The following is a 27,969-nucleotide window of genomic DNA, read 5'->3' as shown; positions in this document are numbered from 1 at the left end:
ATCTGGGGGGTCATGAGCCTCATATTCTAACCCACCAAACCAGCTAGCCCCCGACTAGATGATCCTCACAATGGTTCCCGGTATCCGATAGTCCACAAATCAGAACCTTCTATTTATCAGCCTGTCTACACAGCCACCCCCGCTCGTGAGAGGCGCCATCTTGGCATGCCTCAAGGCAGCGTCAGCTTCTGTGTCACTGGGTTGAATTGTGCACAGTATCACCTTTGGATCAGGGCTGTCTTATCACATTCTAAGGCCCGGACAGCTGAGAAGGTTCACCTGAGTCGACCAGAGTATACACGTGGGCGGGGACAGACACTAGGGTCTCAGCTGTGGCTCTGCACACACTTCGTTGAGTGACTCCGGGACAGACACTTTCTCTCTCAATCTACACATTGGAATGTAATACCCTGAGTTCTGCTTGTCTCACTAGATCGAGGTAAAGCTCAGCACAGAAGACGGATACTCTAAGGCTTTGAAAGGTGACGAGGTTATTTTCGAACTCCTCAAGTAAAAAGACTATTCTTAGTACTCACAACTTCTGTTCACCCTTTCTCCAACTGTGCTGGACAACGCAGAGCACTGCATTGTCAGACGTGATGCGCAGAGACTGCTTTGTCCCTGGAGTAACTTGGGCTACTGGGGGGATCCGGGCCCTGGGCCAGGCCAACTGCAAAGGGACAGGAGGAAATGACTTCAAGGCTCAGGGACAGATAGATGGCGCAGCCTGGCTCCGCCCCCAGGACCCTCGGGCGTTTCCCTCGGCACCAGCTGGGCTTCCAGCTTCTCCTGGTGTCTCCCAGGGTGGTCCTGCCCTCTGCTCCTGGACCCCCAAGGACTTCCCATTCTCACAGGCTAGTCCTCTGAGGGGCCAGAAAGGCCTGGCACCCTCTTGTCCAGGGATCGCTGACCGAAGACCTTTGTAGCCCTTTGCCACTCCCACACGTTAGATGCACCCACATCCCACATCAAGTCAATTTTCTTTGCTGTTATTTTTTAAATGTTTATTTTATTTTTGAGAAAGAGAGAAACAGAATGTAAGCAGGGGAGGGGCAGGGAGAGAGGGAGACACGGGATCCGAAGCAGGCTCCAGGCTCTGAGCTGTCAGCACAGAGCCTGACGCGGGGCTCGAACCCACGAACCGCGGGATCATGACTTGAGCTGAAGTCAGAGGCCTGACGGAGCCCCCAGGCACCCCTCTTCACCGTAGGCTATGATTTCCCAGTGATCACACCACATGTGGGAACTTTCGGGAAGTGTGAAGGCTAATCCACACATTGCTTCCAAATGTTGATAACTCCTAGATGCAACCATGATGGTGATGTCATACTCCATTTTGCGCGGCAGCACTGTCCCGCGCTGGCCTACCACACAGCAGGGAACACGTCGCACAGTAGTAACGCATGAACCTCCTGTGCACGAGCTAGAGAAGCCAGACACAACGAGGGGCATCCTGACTCCATTTACACCAACTGCAAGACAGGCAAAATTACCGTATGGTGGTAAAAGTCGGGATGGGGGCGCCTGGGTGGCTCGGTTGGTTAAGCATCCGACCTTGGCTCAGGTCGTGATCTCACGGTTGGTGAGTTTGAGCCCCGCTTCGAGTAAGCATGAGCCCCGCTTCGGGTGAGCCCTGCTTTTCTCTCTCTAACCCTCCCCTCTCTCTCTCCGCCCCTTCCCTCTGCCCCTCCCTCACTTGTGCCCTCTCTTTCTCAAAAAATAAAAAAAAATAAATAAAACTTAAGGGAGTGATTACCCTTGGGGAGTGGGATAGTTACAGGCAGGGGCCTGAGGGGCACTTGGGGTGCTGGTAACTGTCAGTTCTTGAGCTGGGTGCTGGTTGCATGGGGTGTTCAGGCCTGATGTGGGGCTTGAACTCACGAGCTGTGAGATCATGACCTGAGCCAAAGTCAGAGGCTTAACTGACTGAGCCACCCAGGCGCCCCCATTGTGTGCCTTTCTGCATGTTTGCTCTATCGTAGTGAAAGCTGAACAATCAGACATTTCTTGACTTTGAATTTATCATCTTGAGTTCACATTTTGGAGCCAACACATGTTTTTCAGGATTCAAGGCATTTGCAGAGGCCCCAGACCTAGTATATTAACACCCTGGACCACAGACAGGCCACCTTCCTCCCCCTGGGCTGAGGCACAGCGTCTCCTCCCTGGCTGCCCTGACCATTTCCAAACTGAAAGATGACCTGGAAAGTCAGGGCCGTGGCTCTATAGACAGGCCACGCCAGTCACCACCCTCCCGAGGTGGGAAAGAGGTCCTCTCCAGCACTTTCCCTCAGCTTTCCCAACCTTCTCCACCCAGACGGCCCTGACGCTCAGTGATGGGCCACGGCGGTTATGTCCAGACCACCACTTGGAATTTACCACCTGTGAACGTTCCCGGTGCTCATCTTGTCCCTTATGACCCTCTTGTGGCTGGGGCCCACCACATCCTCTGCTTTTGTGATGCTCTGAGCACCTCATACAGGACGCACGTGGAATACACGTTCAGTAAACACGAGTTTCTCTTACATCCTTGAAGTTTTCCTACAGGTGCTCTGTCTGGGGGTGTTCACGGGTGGGGTGCCTTTCCCCTCTGTCAGCTCTGTGACATTGGGCATATTTGCTCCCTCCCTAAAGCCTCACTTTACTTATTCGCCAGATTACTGTAGCCATACTGGCGTCACGGAGCTCCTGTGAGGCTCAAATGCACCGACCTGGAGCAGGTGCCCACGCGTGGTGGCACCCATCACCCCTCCCGTGGTGCTCTCAGTCCTAGCCTGGCACAGGGTCAGTTAAGAGGAGACCCTGGAAGGGAGGGCGTGCCTCTTCCTGACTCAACGGCACCTCCAAATGATCCACTGTTCAAAGAAGTTCAAAGAAATGCCAGCAATTTATTGATTTCCTATATTTCCAAAAAAGCAAACACATAGTGCACACACAGAGACACTGGGCTTGGCCAGCACAAGGTTCTTATACAAACATGGAGCAAAGGGAGACACAGGCTCCAGAGGGGTTCCAGGATACCTCCCAGAACGTCCCCTGGGCTTCCCTCTGCTCGTTAACCCCTGCCCGTCCCCTTGTCCCAAGCTCCTCATCTTAGCCATCCCCCCCTCCCAGTCAGGCTCTGCGGTGGATGAGAGAGAACGTCACTGTCTCCACATGGCTGGAGAAAACCCTCCACGGCCTCACTAGAGGAAGCACGGGGGTCTGCGTTGCTGGTCTGGCCCCCACTGGACAGGCTGCTGGTGGCCAATGACTGGATCTTAAGCACAAGAGATCCTGGGATCAAGACAGGGACAGGGAGAGACTGGGTGGCCTATGTCCTCCCTCATTGCCCTCAAATTGGAATGTCTTGTTTGGGGCGTCAACCCTGATAGCATGAGGCCAACGTGGGCTTGAGATACTGAGCCATACCTGGGCCAACCCCTTACTCCTGTCTTTAGGAAATGCATCCTCAGGACCCTCTCGGGTTTGCCTCTTCCAAAGTGACAGGCATGGGTCAGAGGCCCAGGTCACAGGGCCAGCTGGCCGGCCTGAGAAAGCCCTAGAGAGGTTACCAAATCAGGCCTGGCCTAACTGTCCACCTCAGCCCACCATTCCCCAAGGCAGAGGGCTGGGCCCACCTGGATCTACAGCACAGCTGGTGACAGAAAACCAGCAGAAGAATGGCAGGAGGTCAGGACACCGCTAAGGGAAGGGCCATCTCCTAGAGGGCTGTCACAGACTCCCTGGTAGTGGGCTATTTCCTCCTTGTCCTGACTGTTCTGGACAGTCCTCTCACACTGGGGGATCCCCCAAGCCAAGAGCCCCATGTCTCCTCCTTCCTCCCGGAGAATGTAAGGTACATGAGGACAGGGCTTGGTCTGTTTTGTTCGCCGATGCATCCCGAGTGCTCAGAACACTGCCTGGCACATGTTGGTGCACCATCCATATTTTTTTTAAGAAATGAATTCCTCTGAGCCCTGATGACTGGCAGAGGAGTCATCCTGGAACCTACACCCAGGACTGTCTGGTGGGACCGGGCTCCCTCGTGGCTCCTGAGAGAGAGGGGTGAGCCTGGAGGAGGCCTTCCATCATGAGGAAAAAAGAAGGAGGGCATCACGGACCTGGTTAAATGGCCTGTCATCACATGTCTGGCCCCAGTCTCAGTTGTCACACCTCTTAATAGGCACATCCTTAGTTCGGAAAGGTACTTTTCAACTCTGACTGCTGGGGTAAGAAGTGGGGTTGGATTGGGGTGTAGTTCAGGGTGGGGGGTCAGGCAGGGGACCTGGGAGGAGGAGGAGGAGGAGGAGGAGGAGGAGGAGGAGGAGGAGGAATGAAAGGTGAGGAGCACCTTCTATTCTTCTAGAGAAGGATATGAACCAGGCGGTTAATTCCTGTCTGATACCAACAGTTACTATGGGTGGTGAAGGCAGAAATCACGGAAGCCTTGGGAACCCTATGTTCTCTCTATCTTACAGTATATACTAAGGGTTATTTACAGCAAGCTTTTCCATGGGGCCCTCAGGGGGTCCTTCTACTACTTCTCATCTGAAATGCTCAAGAGTCTGGGGTCTTGGGTGTGGCCAGTGCCCCTGACAAGCCCCTTTTATCACATCCTCTGTGGTTTTCCCAAAGACAGAGTGAGGACCAGGATGCCTGGGGTTCAGGGGAAGGTGGGGACGGCCGCTGCTGGGTCTTGGGCTGGCTGGTGCCCTGATTCGACAGTTCCCCTTCCTGGTCAACCCAAATTCCTGTCTTCCAAGTCTTCTGGGACCCAAAACACTCTCTCACTTGAGTCCTATCAGGCACGCAGGGAAGCGTCCCCCTGGTTAGTTTCTAAATAGCCGCTGTCCCACCGGAGCCCGGAGCAGGTCCCTGTCCAACCCCAGCCTGTCCCCCTCACTGTTGGGAATACGAAGACCAAACAGCCATGTCCTGAACAGTTCTTCGGCTTTGGGCACCATTTTGCCTTCTTTCTCCTGAAACAGGTAGATGACAAGCCTCTGAAGGCAGGGGCTTTATAGGCTGAGCCTCCTTTGACTGGTACACAGCCCAGGAGAATGGCCAGCCCCATCTCTCTGGCTCCTACTCCCCCAGAACAGACTTCAGGCAGCAAAGCAAGTGTGGCTGTCCTCGCCTGTCCTCTAGAGCCCCAACCCTGTCCAGCCCCAGGTCCCGTGGCCAGTCCCTGTGGCCTTGCAGGAAGGGCAGCATTATCAGCCAACTAGATTTTCCCATGAGATACACTGAACTTCACAGCCCGGCCAGCCTCCCTTCCTGCAAAGCTGCCTCTTAAGGAGGGAGGTTGCCCCCACGCCCAGGTACTCTCCCCCCCTTCCCCCTTACCTCCCCCCACTCCACGGTTCCCTCGCAAGACTTCTCATGGACGTGACCCTGGTGCGGGCCCCCTGTCCTGGTGCGGCACAGTTTGGGAACTATGGGGAGCTAAACAAAAAGCACGGAAGTCCCTGCCTACGAGTAAGAAACATGGGAGTGTCCTTTTCACCCCTCATGAGCTGCAGTAACAGCTTCGCTGTTTGCACTTTGCGGTCATACTTGCACACACACACACACTTACATTATACATACATATGTATATGTGTATATATAGATATAGACCTATATATACACCATTTCTCAGAAAAAGAAGTATTGACATGAAACATAAGCCCCTTTAACTCAAGAAAAGCCCCCCCCCCACCCTTCCCAACCCTCCCTGCCTGCCAGTTCCCCCAAGGAAAAAAAAAATCTAAAAATATTTCCATCATCCACAGCCTTCAGGTTTGCTTTCAATTGCATTTGAACCTTTCTAAACAATGCACAGGGTGGACAGAGTCACCCCTCCAGCAAGGCCTGAGTTCTTCTCAGCTGGGTCACATCATTTCTGGAAAAGGAGAAGTCATCCAGTTAGCATTTATAGGGAGACAGACCCACGTCATAGGTCTGGCCGATACTGCCACCCCTTTCTACCCACGTCGGCATGGACGTGTCCCCTGGCCCGAGGGGGGACTCAGAGTCGCCCTGACACATTGATAGGTTGTTCTTGTTGAGTGAGAAGCTTGTGAGATTTGTGCCTCCACTGCCACGCCCACCCCGTTCTGCCCAGACTCAGCGCGTGCTGAGTGCCCAGACTTCACTCATTAAGAATCTAGTGAATTTTGTCTGCTCTCTTTTTTCCATCCTCATGTTGTGGACGCTCACCTGCCAGGAGAAGGTATTTGATGTCTTATTTATTTTCATCTGGACCAAACTTACAGCCGTCTCCCCCACCAGGACCCTCCTGAGGTGTTGGGGTGCTGGCAGATAGCCAGGCTGCTAAGAAGTCCCCTTCAGTTCAGGAGACCCTGTCCTCATCCCTGGCTCTTTGCAGATGGCTCTGTACCAAGGCCATCTCTAGTGACCTTCTAGAGAAAGTTGATGATGTCATTTGCGTCAGAAACGCCTCGGATGCTTGTTTAATGATGCATTTTCCACTCCAGAGTTACTGAGTCAGAAGTGCTGGGGTTGAGGCCAGGCGTGTGTGTTTTAGGAAGCATCTTAAGTGGTTCTAATGAAAGCTAAGGCTTGTATGCCTTTGTGATAGATACCGGTTCTGAGTTTTTGGTCTCTGGAGTCATCAGCTGGAAATAACCTTATCCACATTAGGCATGTGCGCACTGGGAAGTGAATTATAAAAAGGATAAGAAGGTGAGCTGTAGGTGTACAAACCCAGATGACATATTGTACAGCTGCGTTCACACCATAGCCCATGTAAATGGCATCACCTAGGTTGTGCAGTGCACAGCCTACACAGCTGTATCTAGAAGCTCTGCTCAGACATTGCACATCCCTAATGTCTTGTGGTGGGAGAGCCCATGGCACCCTGCCCAAACAACCTATCCAACTGTCCTCATAGCCCTTGTGTCAGCTACAGTTATGCTGTCTGCCAGATCAAAGGATGCTTCTGTGTCCCTGGGGAACACAGGCCTGGCCTTTCCCTCTGAGACTGGCTAAGGTTGCTGCAGGGGTCCTAGAGATAACTCTGCCCAGGGGGGAGCCAATTCTTACCTGCAATCTGTACTTGCTTGAGCAGCCCCTTCTTAGAATCGGGAGGTGAAGTTCCTGAAGCTGTTTGGCCCAGTTAAGGATCCCAGCATGTTCCTATCCAAACCTTGCTGTAAAGGGGGGAGAAACAGCATGAAACCGTATGAAACACCCTAGGCTGAAACAGAGTGGGACTTCCCATGGGGTCAGAAACTACCCTCCCCGAGTGTCCTTGGGCTTGAATCATAGCCCTCTGGGCTCATTATATATGTGTGTCAGGGCTAAAGCTGGCCTTATTTTTTTTTTAAGTTTATTTATTTATTTTGAGAGAGAGAGAGAGACAGACAGACAACAAGCATGGGAGGGACAGAGAGGAGAGGGAGAGAGAGAATCCCAAGCAGGCTCTGTGTTGTCAGCACAGAGCCCGATGTGGGGCTCGAACTCATGAACCGTGAGATCACCACCTGAGCCGAAACCAAGAGTCAGACGCTTAACAGACTGAGCCACCCAGGCACCCCAAAGCTGACCTCATTAGTGCAACCAAACATAAGGCCATTAATATCCACAAGTTAGTAAAATGTATCTGGACTTCCACCAGCGCTTGTGAATTTCCTACATGGATTTGCAGAAATCTATATTAAGGCACAAGGACTTACGCTCATATTCATTACTCTTCAAATAAAACAACAACCAACATCAGATTAGAAAAGCTGTTTGTTGTTCTTCCTTCTGACTGTCCCTGTCTTTTTCTTTCTTTCTGCTCCGTTTTTTTTTTTGTTTTTTTTTTTAATTTTGGCATGAGCTCTCTGCAGGGGGGACACATACAGTGTTTCTCACACATACAGCAGGTGGTCAATAAATGCTCTGGAGTGAATGAGGATGGCAGAAGGGGCCCCTGGTGCCAGCCCTGAGCTCTGAGAACGTTGTCAGCTCTCACTGGCCTGTGGGAATGAGGGATCCAGACACCAGGTGGTTCAAAGCCCCAGGCCTACCTGATCTGGGCACGAATCACATGATGCTGGGTTTTCCCCTGCGGATTTGCTTGCTTGCTCCTGTTGAACCTGGCTGGATTTGGTGGAAGGAGCCCAGGAGTGAGAATTCCTGGGTCTCAGCCCTGCCCCTGCCATGACTCACTGAATCAAGACAAACTCCTATTCTGCAGGATGGACATAAGCCACACGGCCTGCCTCTCTGTGGTGGTAACAACCTAATGGATGGGGGATGTGCAGATGCTTTGGGGACAGAAGCACCGAGCTAGTCACGTCAAAGCTGTTGACAAGCACAGCTAGAGGGAGCAGTGGGGACCGAATGGCGAAGCTGGTTCCCATCGGTGCTGTACAGAAGACTGTTAACAAGAAGAGTCGCCGTGTGCCTCAGGCTGGGCGTGGCCTCAGTATTTCTGGGTGAGTTGAACCCTCTGGACCACGATCGAACAGCTTGAGGAAGGTCTCACCCCGTCCTCACCCACCTCCCTTCCACTGGGTCTCCCCGGCAGCTGCCATGTGGCCAAGCCTGCCCACGTTGCAGTGCTGTTGGGAAAGAGCACTGGATGGTCCAGCAGAGGACAGGGGTCACTGCCGGCTATGGCCTTCAGGCTTCCCAGCCGTCTCTGACTACAGTAGTTCATGGGCCTCCCTCCAGTCTCCCTGCTGCGCTGGAGGAGGAACTGTTTCTCCTTCTGCCCCAGGGCGGTTGTCTTCCCGGCTTCTCTTCTACACGGTCAGGCCCCTGCTGACCCTCCGCTCCCACCTGTTCCACAGTCTTCCTCAGCCTCCCACCCCCTCACTGTCCCCTGCTCTGCCGCCAACTCCTCATCTCATGACAGAGATACTCGGGTCCCCTCTGTCATTAAACAGAGACCTTTTTACCCCTCCCTTGGTCTCCCTCCTTTCTGGGCCAAACTGAGGGGAGCAGTTCTCCTCTCTGCCCCACTCCGTCCCTCCCAGCCCGTCTCCCCTGGCTTTGCCGGAAGTGCTCTTAGAGGTGCCCTGGGACTCCTGGGTCACCACATCCAGGGTCCTCCCTGGCGCCTCTGTGGCCCTGGGAACCGCTGCCTACCCTCTCCCGTGCTCTCCCCTCCCACTCGGGCTTTGGCCCCTCCTGGCCACCTTGCGCGGCTCCTCCTGGCTCCCTGGCCCTTCGCACTCCTCGGCCCCCAAGTCAGCGCCTTCCCCTTGCTTCTGCCCTTATTTTCCAAGACTCCTCCCCACACCTGTGCCCTGTGATGGTCTTGCACAACGCTCCCATCTGTGTGGCAGCCTGGCCTCGCTCCTTGGGTCCCCCACCTGCAACCCAATCCAATTCCTTCAGACTCGACCTCTTCAAATGAGGACTGCCCTCGCTGTCCTCGGAAAGCTTACTTGGCCTCTCCCCAACCGATCTGTTTGTGTTAACGCGGCCACAGTGTCTCCAGGCTACAACTCGAGCGTGGTCAGCCTGACCATTCCGTCTCTGTCCTTTTTCCGGCCTCACCGCTGTCTACATCTGGGTCTAAAGCATGGCAGCCGCAGGAGCGGGAAAGGTCAGTGTGAAGAGATTTCGGTAAAATAAGACCCCAGGTAGGACTTTGTGTTTGATGAGGTTGGGAGGTGTCGAGGACAGGGAGGAGCCAGGGTCACCACTGGACAAATACAGCCGCCCCAGCATCTCTCAGTCCCCTCTGCCCCGCCCCTGGGGAGGAGGGAGGCTGCCAAGTGTTGCTTTAATCACTCAAAACCCCTAGTGGCTCCCCTCTGCCAAGGGCAAACTCTCAAAGAAATTAGAGGGGCCTGTACTGTAGCCCAAACCTTCCTTTCTAGCCACAGCGCACATCACGCCCTCAAGTGAATTCCTGCTTTTCAGTTTGCTCCTAGAAGATCCTGCCCCAGGCATCTCACACATTTCCTTGATTTCCTCTCCCCTCCGTGCACTCAGCACCTCCCCCGAGTCCGAGCCTAGAGATTTGTTCAGAGTGTGATCACTTTCACCGTCATGCACATTTGTCTCTACTCCGTCCGTCCGTCTGTCTGCAGTGCGGCTCAGTCACGCCCACTGGGCAGGGCGGGCCATTCTGCTTCTCTTCTTGGCCCTCAGCGCTGCAAGGGGAGCTGCAAGATAGCCTCACTGGCAGGGGGTGACAGGGCGGGCCCTTACCTGTCTGAGGACACCCTGCAGCTCCTTGCTGGACCACATGTCAGACAGGAGGAGGCGGGCAGCTTCTGCGGCCTTGGGCGAGGTGCTGGGCAGGCAGGAAGTTCATTTGTGGGATGAGACTCGGGGAGACATGAGAATGATCACCCTCCTCCCTCCCACCCTCACCTCCAGGTCTTAGTGATGTGGGGAGGCCCCAGGGGTGCATGAGAAAAGAGCCTTGTTGGGCTGGTCCCGCCGCACAGTGGGCACAACCTGGCAGCCCTGCCCACTTAGAAGTAGCCTGGGATTCTCCTCGGGGGCTGTGGGGGGAAGTTCTCTCCCATTCTGGTTCCCCAGCCCTTGTCCTGGGAGGAGAAAGCCCCATGGGGGCAGAATACAGTTCCCACATGGCGGGGTCTGTGCCTCCATGCCTCCTGTTGGTCCTCTAAGGACTCTGCGTCCCCTGGTGACCCCCAGCTGAGAATGCGCTGCCCCTGTCCCCTTTGTGCAGCCCCGAGGCCTGGCAGCTGGGCTCAGCTCCACAGCGCTCTTGGCTTCTGGAACTTCTCTGCATTCAAGCCTCCCCTGCCCAGGTTCCCGCCCTGCGCTGGGTCCTGCTCTCGCTGCACATCTGCGCCTTCTCAGAGGGTTGTGGGGCTGCCTGCTTTGCAGTGCGTGGGGGGTGGAGACCACTGCCCTCCCCACCCACCTGCTGCGGCACAGGTTGATGATGTTGTTGACCATGCTGCTGGAGAAGTACTGCTTGGCCATCTGCGGCTGGGAGGCCATCAGGTTCCTCACAGTGTAGCAGGCTGAAGACAGGATGTCTTCCGAGTTGCTGGTGTTCCCAGTGTGACTGGTGAGGAGCCTGGTCACCTCTGGGAATACTTGGTTCCCTGAGAGAGAAAGGAGTGGAGGGCGCGGGGTCAGATGACCGGAGGAGAGAGGGGCTGAGGGGCTCCCTCTGGGACCACAGTCCTGTGCTGACTTCAGCCAGGTTTCTAGCAAGGTGGCCCTTGAAGGCTCCATTCTAGCTCCAACTCAGGGCTGAGGACCCGGATGGGATCTCTGCACCCCTGCCCTTTCCTACCTCCAAGCCTCGCTTGGGCCAGCTTCCCCTCTTGGAACGCTCACTCTAGGGAAAGTTCAGAGGGTGACCTTCCAGCAGGCTCTGGAAAGTGAGGGCTCTGCCGAGTCCTAGCTGGAGGGTGGGGGGAGAGGGGTGGTCTGACGCTGTGGTGGGCACTTACCCATCACTCTGTGCAGCACAGGGTGGCGGGACATGTTGCTCAGGAGGGAGGCTCCAGACCGCACCACATCAGAGTTGCCAGATTGCAGGAGGCGAGCAATCTGGGGCAAGCCCTTTTCCTTGAGCCCAATCAACTGGCTCATACCACTGGACATCTGAGAAAGAAGGACGGGGTGAGGACCTAGCCTGTGGTTTCCCGGGCACCATGGTGGAAGAGGGCCATGTAATCCCAAACAAGAAAACCCTGGAACCTTTTCCCTCTCTTGTTAGAAGCACAGGCAAAGAGGGACACCAATTCGCTCACACACTGGCAACTACAGAGCACCCAGGCAAAAATGCGCCCCCATCTTTCCTGACCTTGCTCTCTTCTCCCAGCTCAGCCTGAGCCAGGATGGGTGATGAGAGGGAAGTCTCAGACCCCTGGCTCATGGAGGCCCTGACTCGACTCCCAGTCTAACAAAACTGTCTCAGCTCTGTCCCCCCACCACGCCCACATTTCCCAGCAGTATCTGCTCACCCAAAAGCACACGGTCAATGATATTTGTCAATTACCGAGGCGCTGACCACCTTCCAACTTCCATACCTCCGTAGAATTCCATACATATTTGTCGAGTACTCTCCCAGGGCAAAAAGGGAGAAGAGAGGGTCTGTGCCCACATGGAGGTACAATCCAGGGCCCCCTGGAGGTGGGTCGGCTCATCTGTGCCTCTAGCCACAGGCCAGCCTGTCTGTAATCTGGTCCCAGGCTGGTTTGGAGTTCTTGAAGACCCCCAGCCCCATCTTCTCATAGACCTCAATTCGCCCCGGTCCTGCTTTCACCTGATTCTCTTTTGTCCTCAGTAGAGATGAGTGATTGTTGACTGTCTCCCCATCTAAATACTTGTTGGCTGCTACAGGCCTCCTAAGGCTCAATGTCATTCCATCATGTCCTCCTAACTCTATGTGGCCTCAAAATCTCTACTGATTCTGCATCGTCTTCCTTTAGATCTGCCCACCCCCAAACCGTCTATTTTTCCCTCTGTCAGTTCAACACACAGGATACTCCTCCTACCACAAACGTACCCTTCATCCCTGTCCCCCACCCCAGGCAGGGGCCAACACCGAGCCAGGAATCATGAGGCAAAGGGGACTCTGTGGGCACAGACAGAATCCAACGGGAGTGGATTCACCTGCTGGGCACCGCCTGGGAGTTCCCAGAGGGCCGGGCCATTTCTACTGCCTCATCGTTTCCCCAGAGGCCTGGCTGGAGCCTAGCATATGACATTCCCTCTGTTTGCGTCTGTAGAGTCAAGCTCTGAGGGCCATATGTGTTTGGCACGACTCAGTGCACACGCCTGTGGGAGAGCAGGGAAGGGGGCAGAAGTTGGAGAAATGGGGTTGGGGATGGGGTTGCGTGCAAGGGCGGACACCGCTCCTCACCAGCCCCTTGCTGGCGGTCAAGTTCTGCAGGGCACCAGCGCAGGCTTCCAAGGTGGCGTCTTTCTTGCTCTTGCCCATGAGGTTCAGGTAGGTGCGGATAGCATCCGAGTGGTACAACCAGCTGCTGCCCTTGGGATTGGTCTCTTCCTCCGGAAGGGGGCAGTCGTAGTTGTTGTTCTGAGGACACAGGACAGGTCAGCAGGGAGCCTTGTGAAGGGAGGGAGCCCAGCATTCTGTGTGCCCTCCCCCAACTCTAGGGGCCTGGTTCCTGAGGGAAGGGGCCTAGGAAGCACCTGCCCCGGTGCCCCTTTCCTCACGGCGGCAGCAGCTCCGCAGAATGAGTAAGGCAAGGGGCCTGCGGGCTGGCTCTGAGGGAGGCAGAGAACAATCTACAGATCGCAGGAAGTGTGCTGCAGGCCAGCCTCTGCCCAAACCTTCCAGCTGCGTCGGGCTGCTTTGGGGTCTCACACCAGGATGCTTCCTCTCCTCCCAGAGTCAGACTCCAAGGCTGACCCACCCTGGGTCAAACAGGGGTGGTCCAGGGGCCCAGCAGCCACAGTCGTGCCCAGTGTGGGGAGCCTGACCCTCCAGAGCACCCTTCTGGTTCTGGTGGCACCTGGGGGACTTGGAGGTTGGTGGGAACCAGGCCAGAGAGGGCTTAGAGTCCTGGCTGCCCCCGAACCTTCCACAGTAATGGAGAAGATGAGGCAGGGTTTACCAATTACATGGTAAGTGAGAATGAGCTGTGAAAACAGAGGACCGGAGCTTCTGAGCTCGGGGTGGTCTGAGCTCCCACCGTCAAGAACACAGATCCCATCTGCATGCAAGACAGAATGCCCTCTACTCAGCTCCCAGGGTGCAGCACAATCCTAAGGCCAAGGCTCTGGCATGGGCTTGTCTCCTACGGCTGGTTTCAGGCTTCGGGGGGACGGGGGCAGGGAGGAAGGGGTGGGCCAGGCAGCTGAGCCCAGCGGGGTGCTTGGCGGGCAGCAGGCCCTGGTTCTGTGAACCGACTGTGCTCACCATCATCTTATCGCTCTTGTTGCTGAAGCAGCCGGTAGAGGACTTCTCCGTGTAGGCATTGCGGGCGTTGTACTCCAGCTGGCGGTAGCGGGTGGGCACCTCGGCGTCCAGGCGGTAGGAGAGGTTGTGCAGGATACACATGCAGTTCTCCACAGACTAGGGGCCAAGCAGAAGCAGAGCCCCTAAGCCTGTGCCCTTCCCTGATGGCGTCCTGGGCTCACTCCCTGCCCTAACTAATGGGAGAGAGGCAGGCACCTTAGGCTGCCCCAGGAGAGAGGAACACAGCCACCCACCGCAGTCCGAAAAAAGCTCCCAGTAACACTCCCCAGAATCTGGATTTGAATCCAGTTCTGTCTTTTCCTAGCTGTGTGAAACGTCATGGCTTTCCTCAACTTCTGGGCCGGTTTCCTCAGTGGTAAAATGGGACTGACATCGCCTACTTCATCGGGCTATTGGGAAGATTATGCATGGAAGTGCCTATCATGGGGTCTAGCACATGGTAGGACACAACAGACAGTGGCTTCTATTTCTTTTCTTTAGTTTATTTATTTTGAGAGAGAGAGAGAGCAACTGGGGCAGAGAGAGAGAGAGAGAGAGAGAATCTCAAGCAGGCTCCATGCTGTTAGCGCAGAGCTTGATGCGGGGCTCTATCTCCTAAACCATGAGATCATGACCTGAGCCGAAATCAAGACTCAGATGCTTAATGGACTGAGCCACCCAGGTGCCCCGACAGTGGCTACTGTTTCTCTTGCTACAGCCATTGTGCCAATGGTCAGATTGGGCTATTAAAGAACATACCCTCTGTCCTGGCACAGACAGGAGCAGCCTTGACATATTTAGGTTCAAAAGCCATTGAGTCCCCATGTCCCTGTTATTCCCTCCTTTCATGGCTAGTCCTCAGCTTCCAATACCAAAGGTGCTGACCCATCCCAAATCTACACGAGCAGTGGGACCTGGGACCCAGTACTTTGCAATGGCAGCTGCTCCTAGGTCTTTGCCATCTGTCCTCAGTGGACAGGCTAGGCTTTGAGCCAGCAGACTTACCTTCCTAACGATGTTCGGCCCTGCTAGGGTTTGAGGGAATCAGACTTGCACGGTCTGGGTTCCACAGGTAGAGGGGATGTTGCATCCAGAGTTGAAAAACATGATGTCCACTGGGACCTGGCTGAGCATTCGAGTGACTGTCTCTCTCTCTCTCTCTCTCCTGAGGCCCTGTTGTCACTTCCAGTGGATGAGCAGGAGACAAAATCTCTCCACAAGGAAACTGTGTGCAAGACCCAGTGGCCGTATGCCCAGACAGTCCCCTGGTCATCTAGGGACTCTGGGAACTCATTATTCTCCTGAGTGTCTGTCCTGCCGTGGTAGAAATATCTCAGCCTTCAGTTTCTCTTTCTTCTGTGATTTTTCCTTTCTGTGTGTTTGTGCTAGTGTGTCCAAATGTCCAGAGGGGACAAGAGGGTGGCTTTGCCAATGGTCTCTTTGGCAGGTGGTGCGAAACTGTGGTAGAAGGAGCCTTGGTGCAGGAAGGATCCCTGGGGGCATCAGTGGGGATCCTTAAGGCTGCAGGCAGGGCTCAGCACTGCCAATGCCAGCGGGGGCAAATGCTCACGGAGAGCTCCCTCTGTGTCCGGCCCTCTTCATGCTTTGCTTATTAACTAATTGAGCCTTTCAACCAGCCCATGACATAGATATGATTGTGATTATATCCGAATGAGCACAGTGCAAACCGGGAAACAGACATCGTGGAAGCGTCTGCATTCACAAAGCCTGTAAGCGAGGAAGAGGGGATTCTGCCCCTGTAGCACTGCCCCAGGCCAGCAGAGCTCTCTGCATCCAGCCATCCCCTTCACTGGCCTTCTGTCCTGTCACCAGACCATGCCTTCAGGGCCCCCTCAAGTGCAGACCTGCCTCATGGAGCCTGGGAAAGAAAAATGTCAGGACCTGGAGGCCAAGGAGCTGCCCTCACTGATCCTGGGGAGGTCCTGGGCCTTGGAGCTCCAGACAGAGAGGAGGACTGGGGGCCGGGGCCAGAGTGGGGTGGGACGCTCACCTTGTCATCACAGCGGCTGGCGGCCACGCAGTTCTGGACATAGGCCATAAGGGAATCAATGAGCCCCGTGTAGTTTCGCATGGTCTGGCGGCCTGCATCGGCAGAGCTCAGGTTCCTGAGGGAGAGAACAGAGAGGCTGTGAGGATGCAGGGGAGGAGGGAAGCGGGTAGAGAAGAGTGTGGTTGGAGGGCACGCGGGGGAGAGAGCAGGTGGGGGAAGTAGGGGCAGAGGAGATGGGGATGAGTTTGGAGGTGTGGTAGGAGGAGAACAAGGCAAAAAAACAAAAAAAACAAGGAAGAAGGAAAGAAAGAAAAACCATTCAGCGGATTCTGCCCGGTCCTGGTTGAGGTTGGATGGGGTCTCCTTGAACTCAGTTCTTTTCACCCTTCTTTCTGCCCCCCTGGGCTCCAGGCCTGTAACTTTCATGACTGTCCATGGCTCTAGTGCAGCTGGCAGGTCGAGGCACGCTCCCTACCACTACTGGGCACCTGTTGAACAGGGGCTGGAAGCTTCTACCTGCCCAGTTTATTTCTGTGGAGGAGGAGAAGCTCTGTAGGGTGCTGGGGCCAAGGGCTGGATCTGGGAAAGAAGCCCAGGGATGCTCCGCTGGGGGCCAGATGCCCCCTCCACAAGGAAGCTGTGTTCTGCCTCAGCAGTGAGCTCCTTTCCAAGCAGTCTGGGCCCATTTTCCTGTGCAGGCGGGCTGTGGCTGCTGTTGCTATTAATAGCCTTGCAGCCCCTTGAAGTCCTTAATACCCTGACTTGGCTCACTGGAGGCCACTAATGGAGGCTGACAGGGAGGAGCATAAGCTGAGAACACAGAAGCACCCCCAACTGCATCCCTCATTCCGGGGCTCCTAGGAGTTGGGAAAGATGAACCCCATCAGAGCAAGGTGTGACCCTAACGGGGATCTGTTTCACTGTTCCACCTCTACCCTAGCACCCATGACCCCACTTGTAAACCTCTCCTCTGGAATGAGCACACCAAGGTCCCTCCTCCAACAGCCCCCAGGGGCCTTGCCTCACCCTGGTATGAGACTCAGGAGACTCTGGAAAGAGCAGTGCCACCTTTATGCCAATGAATATGGCCGTTGGTCTTAGCACCACAGCTGGGAAGTGACTCATTTAGGAGCCAATCAGCAGACTTTTGTCCAAAAGAACACTCTTCAAGAGAGTACAAGAAATGCATTTTTGGGGGGCGGGAGAGGGGGGAATGGTTGAGCCAGTTTGGATATCCAGATGTGGCATTTCTACTCTTAGATTTCTAACTAAGTCTGCTGAGGTCCCTTACAGGAGGTCATGGAGTCCTGAGCCTTATCCAGATCCAGGGAAGTTAGGGATGCTGGAGTCCCATTTCTTGGAGTCTGCCCATGAAGACCAGTGCCAGACTGCATTTTACGTCCCCTGCCCTAGGCTGGCCGAGATGGGGCTGCCTGGAGAAAGACCCAGGGCCGGGGCAAAAGGACCCCAGGGGCACGCTCTTCTCTCACCTTAAGCAGCCTGTGGCATTGAAGAAGACCTCAGGGTCCACTATTTCCCGGGTCATGTTGCTGTTGCCATCACACCAGCCGGAGAAGGGAATGATGACCCGGTCAGCCAGCACAGGCAGGGCGTCGGTGATGAGTTCCACCTTCAGCTCATCAGTGGAAGACAGGTTCCAGAGCAGCCCTGGAGGTTGGGGATGGTCAACTCAACACATGGCAGGCTCAGGAAGACCCCAGGTGCCGAGGTGCCACCCCCAGCCTGCTCTGGCAAGGGAGCCCTACTGAAACATCGTCTTCCAAGTAGGCCTGGTCTATCAAATCTAGTGTCTGATTATTTCCTGAGCTCATTTTCCAATGTCTCAACAAGACTTCAGGTTCTCTGAGGGCAGGGAGCATCTAGAGTTCTTTATCGAGGTCAAAATTATGAATGTGCAAGGTCATCCAGAAACGTTTGATTGATCAGTAGTTTCTAATATAAATGTTAGCGCTAGAGTCTTCTAATGTTCTCTATTTTCCACCTGAAGGTCATTCCAGAAACACTTATCACGGTTACTCTGTACGTGGTCTCATCTCCCAGTCCAGTCTGAGGGCTTCCTAGTTCCTTCTAACCCTTGCGCCCCAGGCCTGAGTGCTTAGCATATTGTTTGGACACAAGAGGGCGCTTAAGACCTGAAGTTCCAACTTCACGTCCTCCTCTTCATCTGGAAATCCCAGGGTCTGTTGAATATGGATCCTGCCTGGACACCAGCCTTCTACCCCTTGCCTTCTATCTTCAACAAGGTTGACACCTCGTGGGTAGGCACCATGTGGACGCCACTAACCTGGCCACAGTCAGTACCGTGGGGCTCCCGAGACATTAGCCGGAGGTCAAATGTGCACCTGTGCTTGGGCCCAGACTGGAGGGAATGCCCTATACACCACCCACCCCCAACCCTAGCTCTCCACGACTGGGTATCCCTACCAGTCAGTTGTTTCTGGATCTCAGTGCTCCCGGTTCTCCTCAGGAGGTTGACAGCCTCTCGGATCCCATTCTGCCTCCGGGTCTCCAGCTTGTTGGTGATGCTCCGGAACACCAGGTTACGCAGAGCCCCAGCCGCAGCCTGCTGGACGTTCTGGTTGGGGCTCCGGAGGAGGTCCACCAGCTTGCAGATGCCTCCCAACTGATAGACCTGTTGACATACAGGTGCCACATGGGCCAGTCAAGGAGGTGAGGCTGATCTGATGACACTACTCGAAGTGATTTTTCTCAGACCCCAAAGTCTACTGTCAGCTCAGAAATATTCCAGCCAGCCAAAAAAAACCAGTGTGGAGTAATAGTGCTCAGAAAACCAAGATGTAATCAGACCAGAAACCAAGATGGATTCCAATGCCAGCGCCCTCACATCCTCGGCAGGAGACCCTCAGCAAGGCAGTCCTCTGTTCTGAGCCTCACTTTTCTCCTCTGAAATACGGTGGTGAGGACAAGAGGACATGGTTATAAATATACTTCAAAAGTCCTAAAGCAGGACAGACATAAAGGAGACCCTCCCATGGGAACTTTCTCCTGTGACAGGAACTCTGATTCGGATGGATCCAGAATCTCTAGGAAACACATTTCAGGCACTGTTCCCTGGGGCTGAGCTGCGGAACCCTATAAGCATCCTTCCTGCCAGCCAAGCTCGGGGGGGCATGACCAAGCCCCAGTTTCCAGCACACATGCCTGGGGAGAGAGAGGATCAAGCTCTGGAAAGGGAGAGAGAGAGATGGAGACAGAGAGGCAAAGAGACAGAGACAGAGAGACAGAGAGAGAGATAGAGGGAAGCGGGGGGAGGGAGTTGAAGGGTGGAAAGTAGTCATACTCTTTAGTGGAATTTGAGAAAGGGGATTTCTGTTGAACTCACAGCTGTCTCTTTCACGATCAGTGGAGGAAATACCTGACTAATGTCCACTCACCTGGAGGGTTAAGATGCCCAGCTGTGATCTCAGGCAGTGCCAAGCACACTGCTCACCCAAGGCAGCTGGGCAGGGTGAGAAGGAGCAAGTGCAGATGTCCCCACCCATGTCTAAATGGGGTCAGGCTGACACACCCAGTCCCTGCCCAGGTCTATAGGGGAGGAAGATGTGTAGTCAGTTACCTGCTGCTTGGCCGATTCATCCTGGAAGCAGGTGTGCTGGATGTAATAGGCCCCGATGGCCTGGTACTTCTCATCCTGGGAGCTCAGGTACTGCACGGCCTTGGGGATGGTCAGCCCACTGCACTCAATATCCTCACTGCAGATCCTGTGGGCAATGGGCAGTGGTGGGGGAGGGGTTACCGGGTAGGCTGGGAGAATTTCCCCTGGTATGCCCAAGCTGCCACAGCCTCATCTGCAATCTGGAAAGCCAGAACAAGGCAGCCCTAGGCCCACTTGGAGAACATTCCTGTGGAACAGCTCTTCCAGAGGAGGGAAAAGGCTCATCCATGGCAAACACTGTGATGAAGTCCAGGTCATGGGTCAATATCCAAACAGGTAAATTACCTTTGCACCAAGACAAAACTCTGCCCTATTCCCAAGAGGAAGCTCCCCACCCCTCTGCCATCTTTCTTGTTTGTGCCTGGTATTGGGAAAATGGAAGAGAATGGCTGTGAGCCTGTCCAACTGTCCATCCATCCATCCATCCATCTTCCTTCCCTCCTGTCTCTATCCATCCATCCATCCATCCATCCATCCATCAATGCAGCCATCTGCCCTCACTCCCTTTGTTCCAAAGTCCAGCTAATTCTTCTTACAAAAATCCTCATACCTGCTTCTTCTTCCCAACCTCACGGTCACTGCCTTCCTTCTGACCATGACCACTCTTACTGGGACTACAGCAAGAGACCCTCACAACTGGCTCTCTTCTCCAAGCTCCCTCATCCAAAATTTGACTCTCCTTTTCCATACTCACAGTCCTAAAATGTGGTTCACTGTGCTGTTCCCATCGGCAGGTTCAAGTGGAGACTGCTTAGACTAATATCCAAGGGCACATGTTAAGTCGAACCATGTGAAAGGGTTGATAGTCAACCTTTTTGAGCCATAAAACTAAAAATTTCATGTTTTAACCTAATAGCTTGGCTCTCTGCTAAGCCCTCTTGCACACTCTCCAGCCCCTAACAAGGTCTGCTCCAACCTGACTCTTCTCTTCACTGACCCCTCATCAGGGCTCAGGTGTACCCCTTTCCCTTCCCCTCACGGTGCATGTGACCTGCTGAGGTCCTGCTGCTGTGAACATTCCAGGGCAAGGAAACCTCTCTCCTAGGAATCCTTCCAGCTTCTGTGATGTTGAGTCTCAGGCTGCCTTTCCACCTGTCTGTGCCCTGGTTGCCAACAGAGATGGAAAGTTCCTGAGGGCAGGGACAGCCCCTTCTATGGCACCCAGTCCTACCCCCCTGGAAATCTCCCCAGCATTTCTAGAGGAAGCCCTCTTCCCACTTTTACTAGCCTCAGTCTTGCCACAGTAAATGCTCAGTAAGAATTCATAGTTTTAGTGTGGCATCCTAACTCCATTTCTGGAAAAATTGCCCAAGGGGTGAAGCTCTCCTGTCTTGTATCAGTAGCACCCTGGCCCTGCACTGAGAAAATGTCACATCTGCCAGTCAGACATCATCTCTAAATGGCTTGACATTCACCCCCTCCCATGTCTTACCTAGACCTTGACCTCTCAGGGCCTCTGGTTTGGGGCAATAAGCTAGGGCTAGACACTGCCCTGTTCCCTGCTCCAAGGGAGAGGGTTTCTTAGTCCTTCTCCGAATCATCCTAAATATACCTTATGGCCTTTGAGTAGTTAGGAGAGGTCCCCCTCTATGACGGGATTCAGCTTAGTATTAAAACAGTGGTGAGTGGGGTTGAGTGTGGGAATGCTTTAGCAGCTGTATAGCCTTGGGCAAGCATCTCTGTGCCTTGTTTCCTCCTCAGGAATTCTAGCACCTGCCTAGAGGGGCTATGAGGACTAGAGGTGAAGAATGCAAGCTCCTGGGGCTCTAGGAAAAGCAGTTTATCAGTTAATTGTGTAGCTCTGGGACAGCTCTAGGCCGCTCTGTTCCTAGCTGTGTCCCTACACTTACCACACTTCCCCAGCACAGGAGATGCTTAGTGAATGTTTGTCAAATAAATGAATAAATGATCATTAGGCGGTGATAAGGAACAGTTTGGAGGTTCATGGGGCTCTGAGCCCTGGAGGGCAGGCTCAGTGTCCCCGGAGACACTGTGGCTGTCCGCAAGCCCCCCTGTGCCCGTGGCTCTTGACGGGACACCCACCTTCGTTTCCTTCATTCTCACTGGGTGACGGGCCTTCAGTGTTGAGGGACAAGGGTTGTACTCTGTTCCTCAGCACTAGCTCCTGTTCCTCAACTTTTATGTCTGTTTGTCCTGGCCGTCTTTTGTCCTATAAGGTGGAACAGGGCCCCCTTTCCCATCGTCTACATCAGGGCACACTAGTTGGCTCTTTCAGAACACGGATAGAGATGTGCATGGCTAAGATCACAGATTCCCCGTCCCCTGGAGGGCTTGTTAAAACACACACTGCTGGGTCTCTCCCTGAGTTCCTGAGTCCGTAGGTCTGGGTGCAACCTGAAAATTAGCATTTCTCACAAGTTCCAGGTGATGCTGCTGCTGCTGTTGGGAGGCATACACTTTGAGAACCATGAGCCTAGCTAACCTTCTCTAATTAGCCTCCCTCTGTTCATAACCCGTGACCCTTTAGAACCTATATACTCAATGCATTTGTTTGAATGTCTGGGTTCTGTCTCCCCCTTCACACTTCCTGAGGCCAGGAAGCGCCCCCCCTCCCCACCGCTGCCCCCGCAGGGACAACGAGCCCCTTGGGGACAAGAGGCCGTCTTTCCTATCATCAGCAACAACCTTGTGTAGTATAGCCAGGCGAACTCCTTCTCCTACCTGGTCCCCACCCTGGCCCCCAACACAGCCTGGCAGCACTTACTTGGAGCTGGCCCTCGAGTGACCGAAGGACAGGTCCTTGTTGCAGGAGATGGGCGGGATGTACACCGGGTCCTGCTTGGAGGTGCAGGAGGGCGGGCGCACAGGGCACTTCTTGACCGCCTTCTGGCCACTGCAGGTGCTGTAGAAGCTATAGCGGTTCTGGGTGGTCTTTTGGCCCTTGTTGCTCAGTGTGCCCTTGCGCAGGGTGCCCCGAGGGTCACAGTAGAGGTCGGGCTCGCTGCGGCTCGCCTTGATTTTCTGCATGAAGCAGATGTCGCTGCCGGCGCCCGTTGCGTTACAGCTGCCCCGTTGGTAGTGCCGGCCCCAGTTCTCCATCTGGCTGTAGGAGCTGAAGCGTCTGTTGTCATTCTCCCGCTTGAGGGTCCCGTTGTAGATCTGGTCAGAGAAAGGGAGAAAGGCTCAGTCAAGGTTCCTGACCGGGGATTCTGGATCCAGCTGGCCATGGGGCGGAGTCCGCCCCCCGCCCCTGTGATAATGTTCGTGGAATCCCAGAATGTTTGGAGTGGAAGGAATCTCAGCCATCATCTGATATATTACTTTTCAAATGGCAGATTGCGACCCATTATGGATTGGGAAATCAATTTAGCCGATTGTGACTATCATTTAAAAAAAATGGAATAGACTAGTATATACTGGAATGTAAGCTCTCCGAGTGCAATGCAGGGAGTAGAGACACGCGTCGTGTTGTGACACAGCACGTGGGTGCTGGGCTGCGATGTAAGATGTACGTCCTACAGTGGGTTGTAGCCACCTACCCAGCCCTCCACGGCCTTGTCCAGGTGGGGAGTCAGAGGCACAGAAGAACTCAGTGAGGGAAGGGCAACCCTGGACTGAAGCCCAGTCCCTACACCCTCGCCCTGTCACCTCGTGCCATTCCCAGACACCGCAGCTTCCAACACAGCCAGCCTTGCTTGGCCACTTGCACTCAGGGTGGGGAAATCTCTCCTATTCTGGCCAGGGATGTTTTCCACTGTTATTTCTCTGCTGAACTCCTCACGTTGCCTCCCCTCTGCCAGGGCAAGAAGCAAATGGTAACGGGCCCTCCGGGGGAACCCCTCACAGGCCAAAGAGAGAAAATACTTCTGCTCCTGCGCCACCTTTTACAAGAGTGCCTGCGCACAGGGAGGCAGGCCAGGGGCTTAGGGTGGGGCGCAAGGGGACCTCCTGGGCTTCGTTGTCCGGCTTGCAGTGGGGAGAGGCTGGGCAGAGGCTCAATCCAACAGGAAAACTTACGGTAATGAAACGACCCCCAGGGCTCTGTGTGAGCTTGCTCAGGGATCCAGCTTCCCTGGGAAGAGCCTGCAAAGCTGAAGGTTTGGTGGGAATGAGCTCGGAGCAGATCTGTTCGAGGGGGACTTTCCCAGGAGCTCACAGGCCAGTGGGCCTGCCTGCTCTGACTTGTTCTCAGACTAGAGGATAACACCGAGCCTGATAAAATGTCTCCACACAGGTGCTGACTTGGATCTCACCTTTGCTGGGATGAGCCAAGGCCAAGTCTAGCAGCCCAGAGCCTGCCTGCCCCACCCCATGAGTGTGTGTGTGTGTGTGTGTGTGTGTGGCAGAGGTGGTTGGGCAATTGGGTTATTCTCCTCCACACCACGTCTAGCCACACAAGGCTGGGGAGGGGACTTCTCTTGGCCAGTGCCCTTTCGTCTCTGCAGGGAGACTCTCAGCAGGAAGCCACCCATGGGTTGAGGTCCCAGTAAGGGGTGGCATCCAAAAGTCACAAGACGGGGGGTGGGAGGGAGGGGAGGGGAGGTGATGGGTATTGAAGAGGGCATCTTTTGGGATGAGCACTGGGTGTTGTATGGAAACCAATTTGACAATAAATTTCGTATATTTAAATTAAAAAACACAAAAGTCACAAGCCACAAACTTTTAACCTTCACAACGGTGCTCTCATCAGCTCCACCCACATGCTCAGCTGGGCACTCCGGTGGGCACAATTTTCCTCCTCAAACTGGGTCAAACCAACCTACCCCAAAGGGAACAGGTGCCGGGGAGGCATAAATGAACAATAACAGGCAGAGGGAAGAGAAGTGATGAGCGTTTTTGACGGGAACTCGGAACTCTCATTTTGTAGCACCTTGTAGACTTTGCCTGCAAAATATGCAATTAGGCCTCCCCTGCTTTAGGCCAATGGCCACACCCCTCTCATCTTCATTCTCCCAGGATGCAGGGAGGTGATGATGGCACCTTGGAGGCAGGCTAAGCCTTAAATGGAAATGCAACAAGGAACTCTCTTGTTCTCAGTAAATGACACTCCTGGACGTCATCTCAGATACCTGAGGAATCCAAACACTCATCCTGGACCAAACCCAGCAGAAATGTGATCACGCTGATGAAGCCTGACAGAGGCTTTGGGCTTTGCTCTCCCGGGCTGGGAAAAGGAGGAGGGGCAGCCCTGCCAAGTCTTGGTGAGGGTGGGCTGCCCACGGGGAGTAGGGTTGGATGTGCCCGCAGGGGTCGGGCGTGGTGGAGAAGGCAGTGCTGTCCCCGTGGGACCGAATTTCCTGCCCCGCCCCCCGCAGCTACATCCCAGTGGCGTCACCCATTCCTGGGAGCCCCACCCCAGCTCTTGTATCAGGGCTGCTGGCTGCTGTGCTTCTGCTGGTGGCTGAGAAGAGCTGTGGGTGACTCTCCCGTCATCATCACTTTGACAAGTGGGAGCCGAGCTTCCTCTCAGCCAGGCCCTTTTCTGCCCTAGCACCACAGGGAGTCTGCATTTACCCCTCTGGGCTCAGACAAGGCCGGCTATCACCAGTTTTCTGGGCACAGATGGCCTGTGACCTTTCCCTTTTCTGCCTATCAGGACGAGACCTTGGGACTCCAGGTGCATTCCTCTAGCTCACCGGGCAGAGGGGGACTCGGTGGTCAAGAACACAGAGTCTGGAGCCACACGGCCTGGGCCGAGTCCTGGCCATGTCAATTGCTCGATGCGTGGCCTCGGCCAAGTTACTTAAACCCACCATGCCTCAGTTTTTTTTACATCTGTCAAACTGGGATCATAATTGTACCCAGTGTTGGGAGAATTCAGTGAATGAGTGTTTCTGAAGTGCTTAGGACAGTGCATGACATAAATGTTTGTTTAGTAGGGCCATCTGTATCCCTCTGATGCTCAGGCTAGACACAGACTGGTGGCCTGTAGGACCTGGTTGAGGGTTTACATCACCCAAGCCATACCTAAAGGAGCGACCAGGTTGGCACATGAGGGGGATGAACCCAGGCCAGCTCCAGCCCCGGGTAGGGGTACCCACTAGTATTTAGAACCCATGCTAGTCTCACCCAATGGCCACAGAATAGGCCTCAATAGGTTTCAGAAAAACAAAGGAGTGTGGTCTGCCTGTATGACCTTATGTAGGGATGACGCAGTGTTTCTTTACGTGGGTGCTGTCGGCATTTGGGGCAGGACAATTCTTCATTGTGCAGGTTGTCCCAAGTATTACAGGTGTTTAGCTGCCTCTGGCCCCCAGGCCCTAAGTGTCAGTACGCCTTGCAGCCATTGTGACTAGCAAGAATGCCCCACACGTTTCCAAACCCACCCTTTCAGATCCTGAGCAAGCACCTGCAGCCGGAATGGAATACGAGGGCAGTGTGTACTCACGTGCCCACGGCAGGTGGGAGAGCTTCCCTACCCAGGCACACCCCACACTCAGATAGCGATCTTCTGGCAGCGTCCTCTGCTTTGAATACAAAGGACAGTGAGACACACACACACACACACACACACACACACACACACACTCCTTGTCTGGTTATCTCATGCTTCCTTGGGAAACTCCAGCCTCAGGTGGGATGGTCCATGCATCAGAACATTCCAGTGGCTAGTAACTCGACTTTCTGGGGGCAGAGCTGACCCTCAACCAGAGAACAGGCTGGGCTGGACAGCCAGGGGGAAGACCAGGCTGTGTCCAGACAGATAAGCTTCTCCACCTGGAAGACCAATGGGGCTCTGGGGAGGTCAACTCGTGGAACCACCTTCCAGGTGGGCTAGAGAGAGCTGCTCTTAGCAAGGAGCCTCTCCTAGCCAGGCCCTGCTCTGCTCCCCCTTGTGTTAATGACTTAGGTCTTGTAACTAACCCACCTTTCTTTTCTTCTCCCCTTCCTTCTTGGAGAAGAGTGGAATTCTATGTCCTGCTGAATGCTCCCCAGCCCCTCTTCCTGTTCCCCCTTATACCAGGAAGTGCTCAGAAGCCAACCCCTTCATTTTTCAGGCAATGAAACTGAGTCCTAGAAGATGACTAGACTAATAGAGCCCAAGATCCAGGGTCTCAAAGAACTGAATATAGTCAGCTTTCCCTTGAGAGTTCCATTCAGTCCAAAAAGACCCCTGAACTGAAAGAGCTCCTGTTGGCCCAAGATCATTGGACATGAGAGTGACTAACCATTCAAGAAGAGATGGCATCATTTTGTCCTTCCAACTGAGAATCATTTCTGACTCCTCCCTTTCCACTCCCACTGCCCAGACTGTGGCCCTGACAAGCTTCAGCTCACAAACGGACAATTCTAGCTCCTCTTGCCAGCCCCTAACCCAGCCCCTGGGGTTCTGGTGCCTTCCTGGTGGTGCCATCCACTTGACCTTCCTCAGACAAAGCTTTCCTTGCTTGACAAGCCCACAGTGTCTCTCTGCTTCTTGCAAGACAAAATCACCAGCCTGGCCCTTGTCTCTTTGGTCACCTCTTCCCCTCCCCAACACACCCCCTTACACTGTCTGGTGACATTGACCACATCCTGCTTCTGCTCAACCTCTTCTCTATCCTGCATAGCTTCCTTGCCCCTCCAGCCAAATCCTATGTTTCTCCAAGGCCTTGTCTCCAAACTGTCATCTGCACACCCTGTTGACTGTGACCTTGTGTTTTCTCTAGTTGCTAATGGTCTCTGTCATTTCCCCCAAATTACTGTGCCTAGAACAGGGCTGGGCTCACTGCAAGTGCCCAGAGGAGTTGTGACTTGCCATGGGACTTTGTGCTGGGGATGGAAATTTGGGCTGTTGTACTGGAATTCCCACACTCCCGTGGGTGCAGGAGAGCCTCAACAACTAAATGAGCTGCTAGGAAGGCAGGAGGGTTCCAGATGAAGCAAGCCAGTCTATGAGGGTGGCCCCGCATGGGTTCAGGCTGAAGGGGTCCAGGATTCTTCCCTTTACCTTGTGACCTGGGCGATATTAGCTGGTGGGTTGAGCCTAGAGAGTTCTATTCCAGCTCAGGCTGATCAGACAGAAGCTGCTGACTCCTTGGGAGCCAGGCATGTGCTGGGCAGACCAAGATGAAAAGAGTGTCTGTGTCCCCAGCTATTAGCCCATTTTGAAACCACGCTTCTGCTAGCAAGGTGGGACCGGCCGAACCGGCTCTCCAGCAGGACGCACCCTGCTCTTCCCTGCCCAGTCACGAACCCAGCAGAGTGCCCAGCAGGGCCACCTTCGGCAACGTGATCTCCAACGCCCTTCTCATGAGAGCGAGCGCACGCACACGGTTTCATGGGGTCTCCGTGCCTCTTGGGCTTGGCGAAGCCCTCCTGGGAAAGACCTTCATTGGAAATGCCTTGAGGACAGATCCCATTCGCCACTTCCCTTGTACCTACTACCCCCCTGTCAGTGCCCGTTTGAGGGCCCTGGTGTAGAAGACATGTCATAGCTCTCTTTCGTCCTCCCGGGAGATAAAACGGTACTGG

At 54.4% G+C, this 27,969-nt stretch overlaps 1 protein-coding gene across 1 annotated transcript in view; it reads right to left on the bottom strand.

Annotated features, from left to right (window-relative positions):
* Positions 1 to 2,868: 2,868 nt before the first annotated feature.
* PKP1 (plakophilin 1) overlaps positions 2,869 to 27,969 on the bottom strand; it is a 51,572-nt gene continuing 26,471 nt past the window's right edge. Inside the window, exons 3-14 of the mRNA XM_060644067.3 lie at positions 22,280 to 22,674; positions 19,456 to 19,600; positions 18,303 to 18,510; positions 17,348 to 17,525; positions 15,858 to 15,972; positions 13,808 to 13,963; positions 12,785 to 12,961; positions 11,367 to 11,520; positions 10,826 to 11,012; positions 10,138 to 10,222; positions 7,030 to 7,136; positions 2,869 to 5,866 (exon numbers count right to left, since the gene is read on the bottom strand). Of these exons, the coding sequence (XP_060500050.2) occupies positions 7,062 to 7,136; positions 10,138 to 10,222; positions 10,826 to 11,012; positions 11,367 to 11,520; positions 12,785 to 12,961; positions 13,808 to 13,963; positions 15,858 to 15,972; positions 17,348 to 17,525; positions 18,303 to 18,510; positions 19,456 to 19,600; positions 22,280 to 22,674 (1,875 nt within the window). The 3' untranslated portion in view covers positions 2,869 to 5,866; positions 7,030 to 7,061. The remainder of the gene's footprint in view (positions 5,867 to 7,029; positions 7,137 to 10,137; positions 10,223 to 10,825; positions 11,013 to 11,366; positions 11,521 to 12,784; positions 12,962 to 13,807; positions 13,964 to 15,857; positions 15,973 to 17,347; positions 17,526 to 18,302; positions 18,511 to 19,455; positions 19,601 to 22,279; positions 22,675 to 27,969) is intronic.

Source organism: Panthera onca, chromosome F1 (genome assembly GCF_046562875.1).
Source record: "Panthera onca isolate mPanOnc1 chromosome F1, mPanOnc1 haplotype 2, whole genome shotgun sequence".
Lineage (NCBI taxonomy): Eukaryota > Metazoa > Chordata > Mammalia > Carnivora > Felidae > Panthera > Panthera onca.
This window is presented reverse-complemented; position numbering and strand designations above follow the sequence as displayed.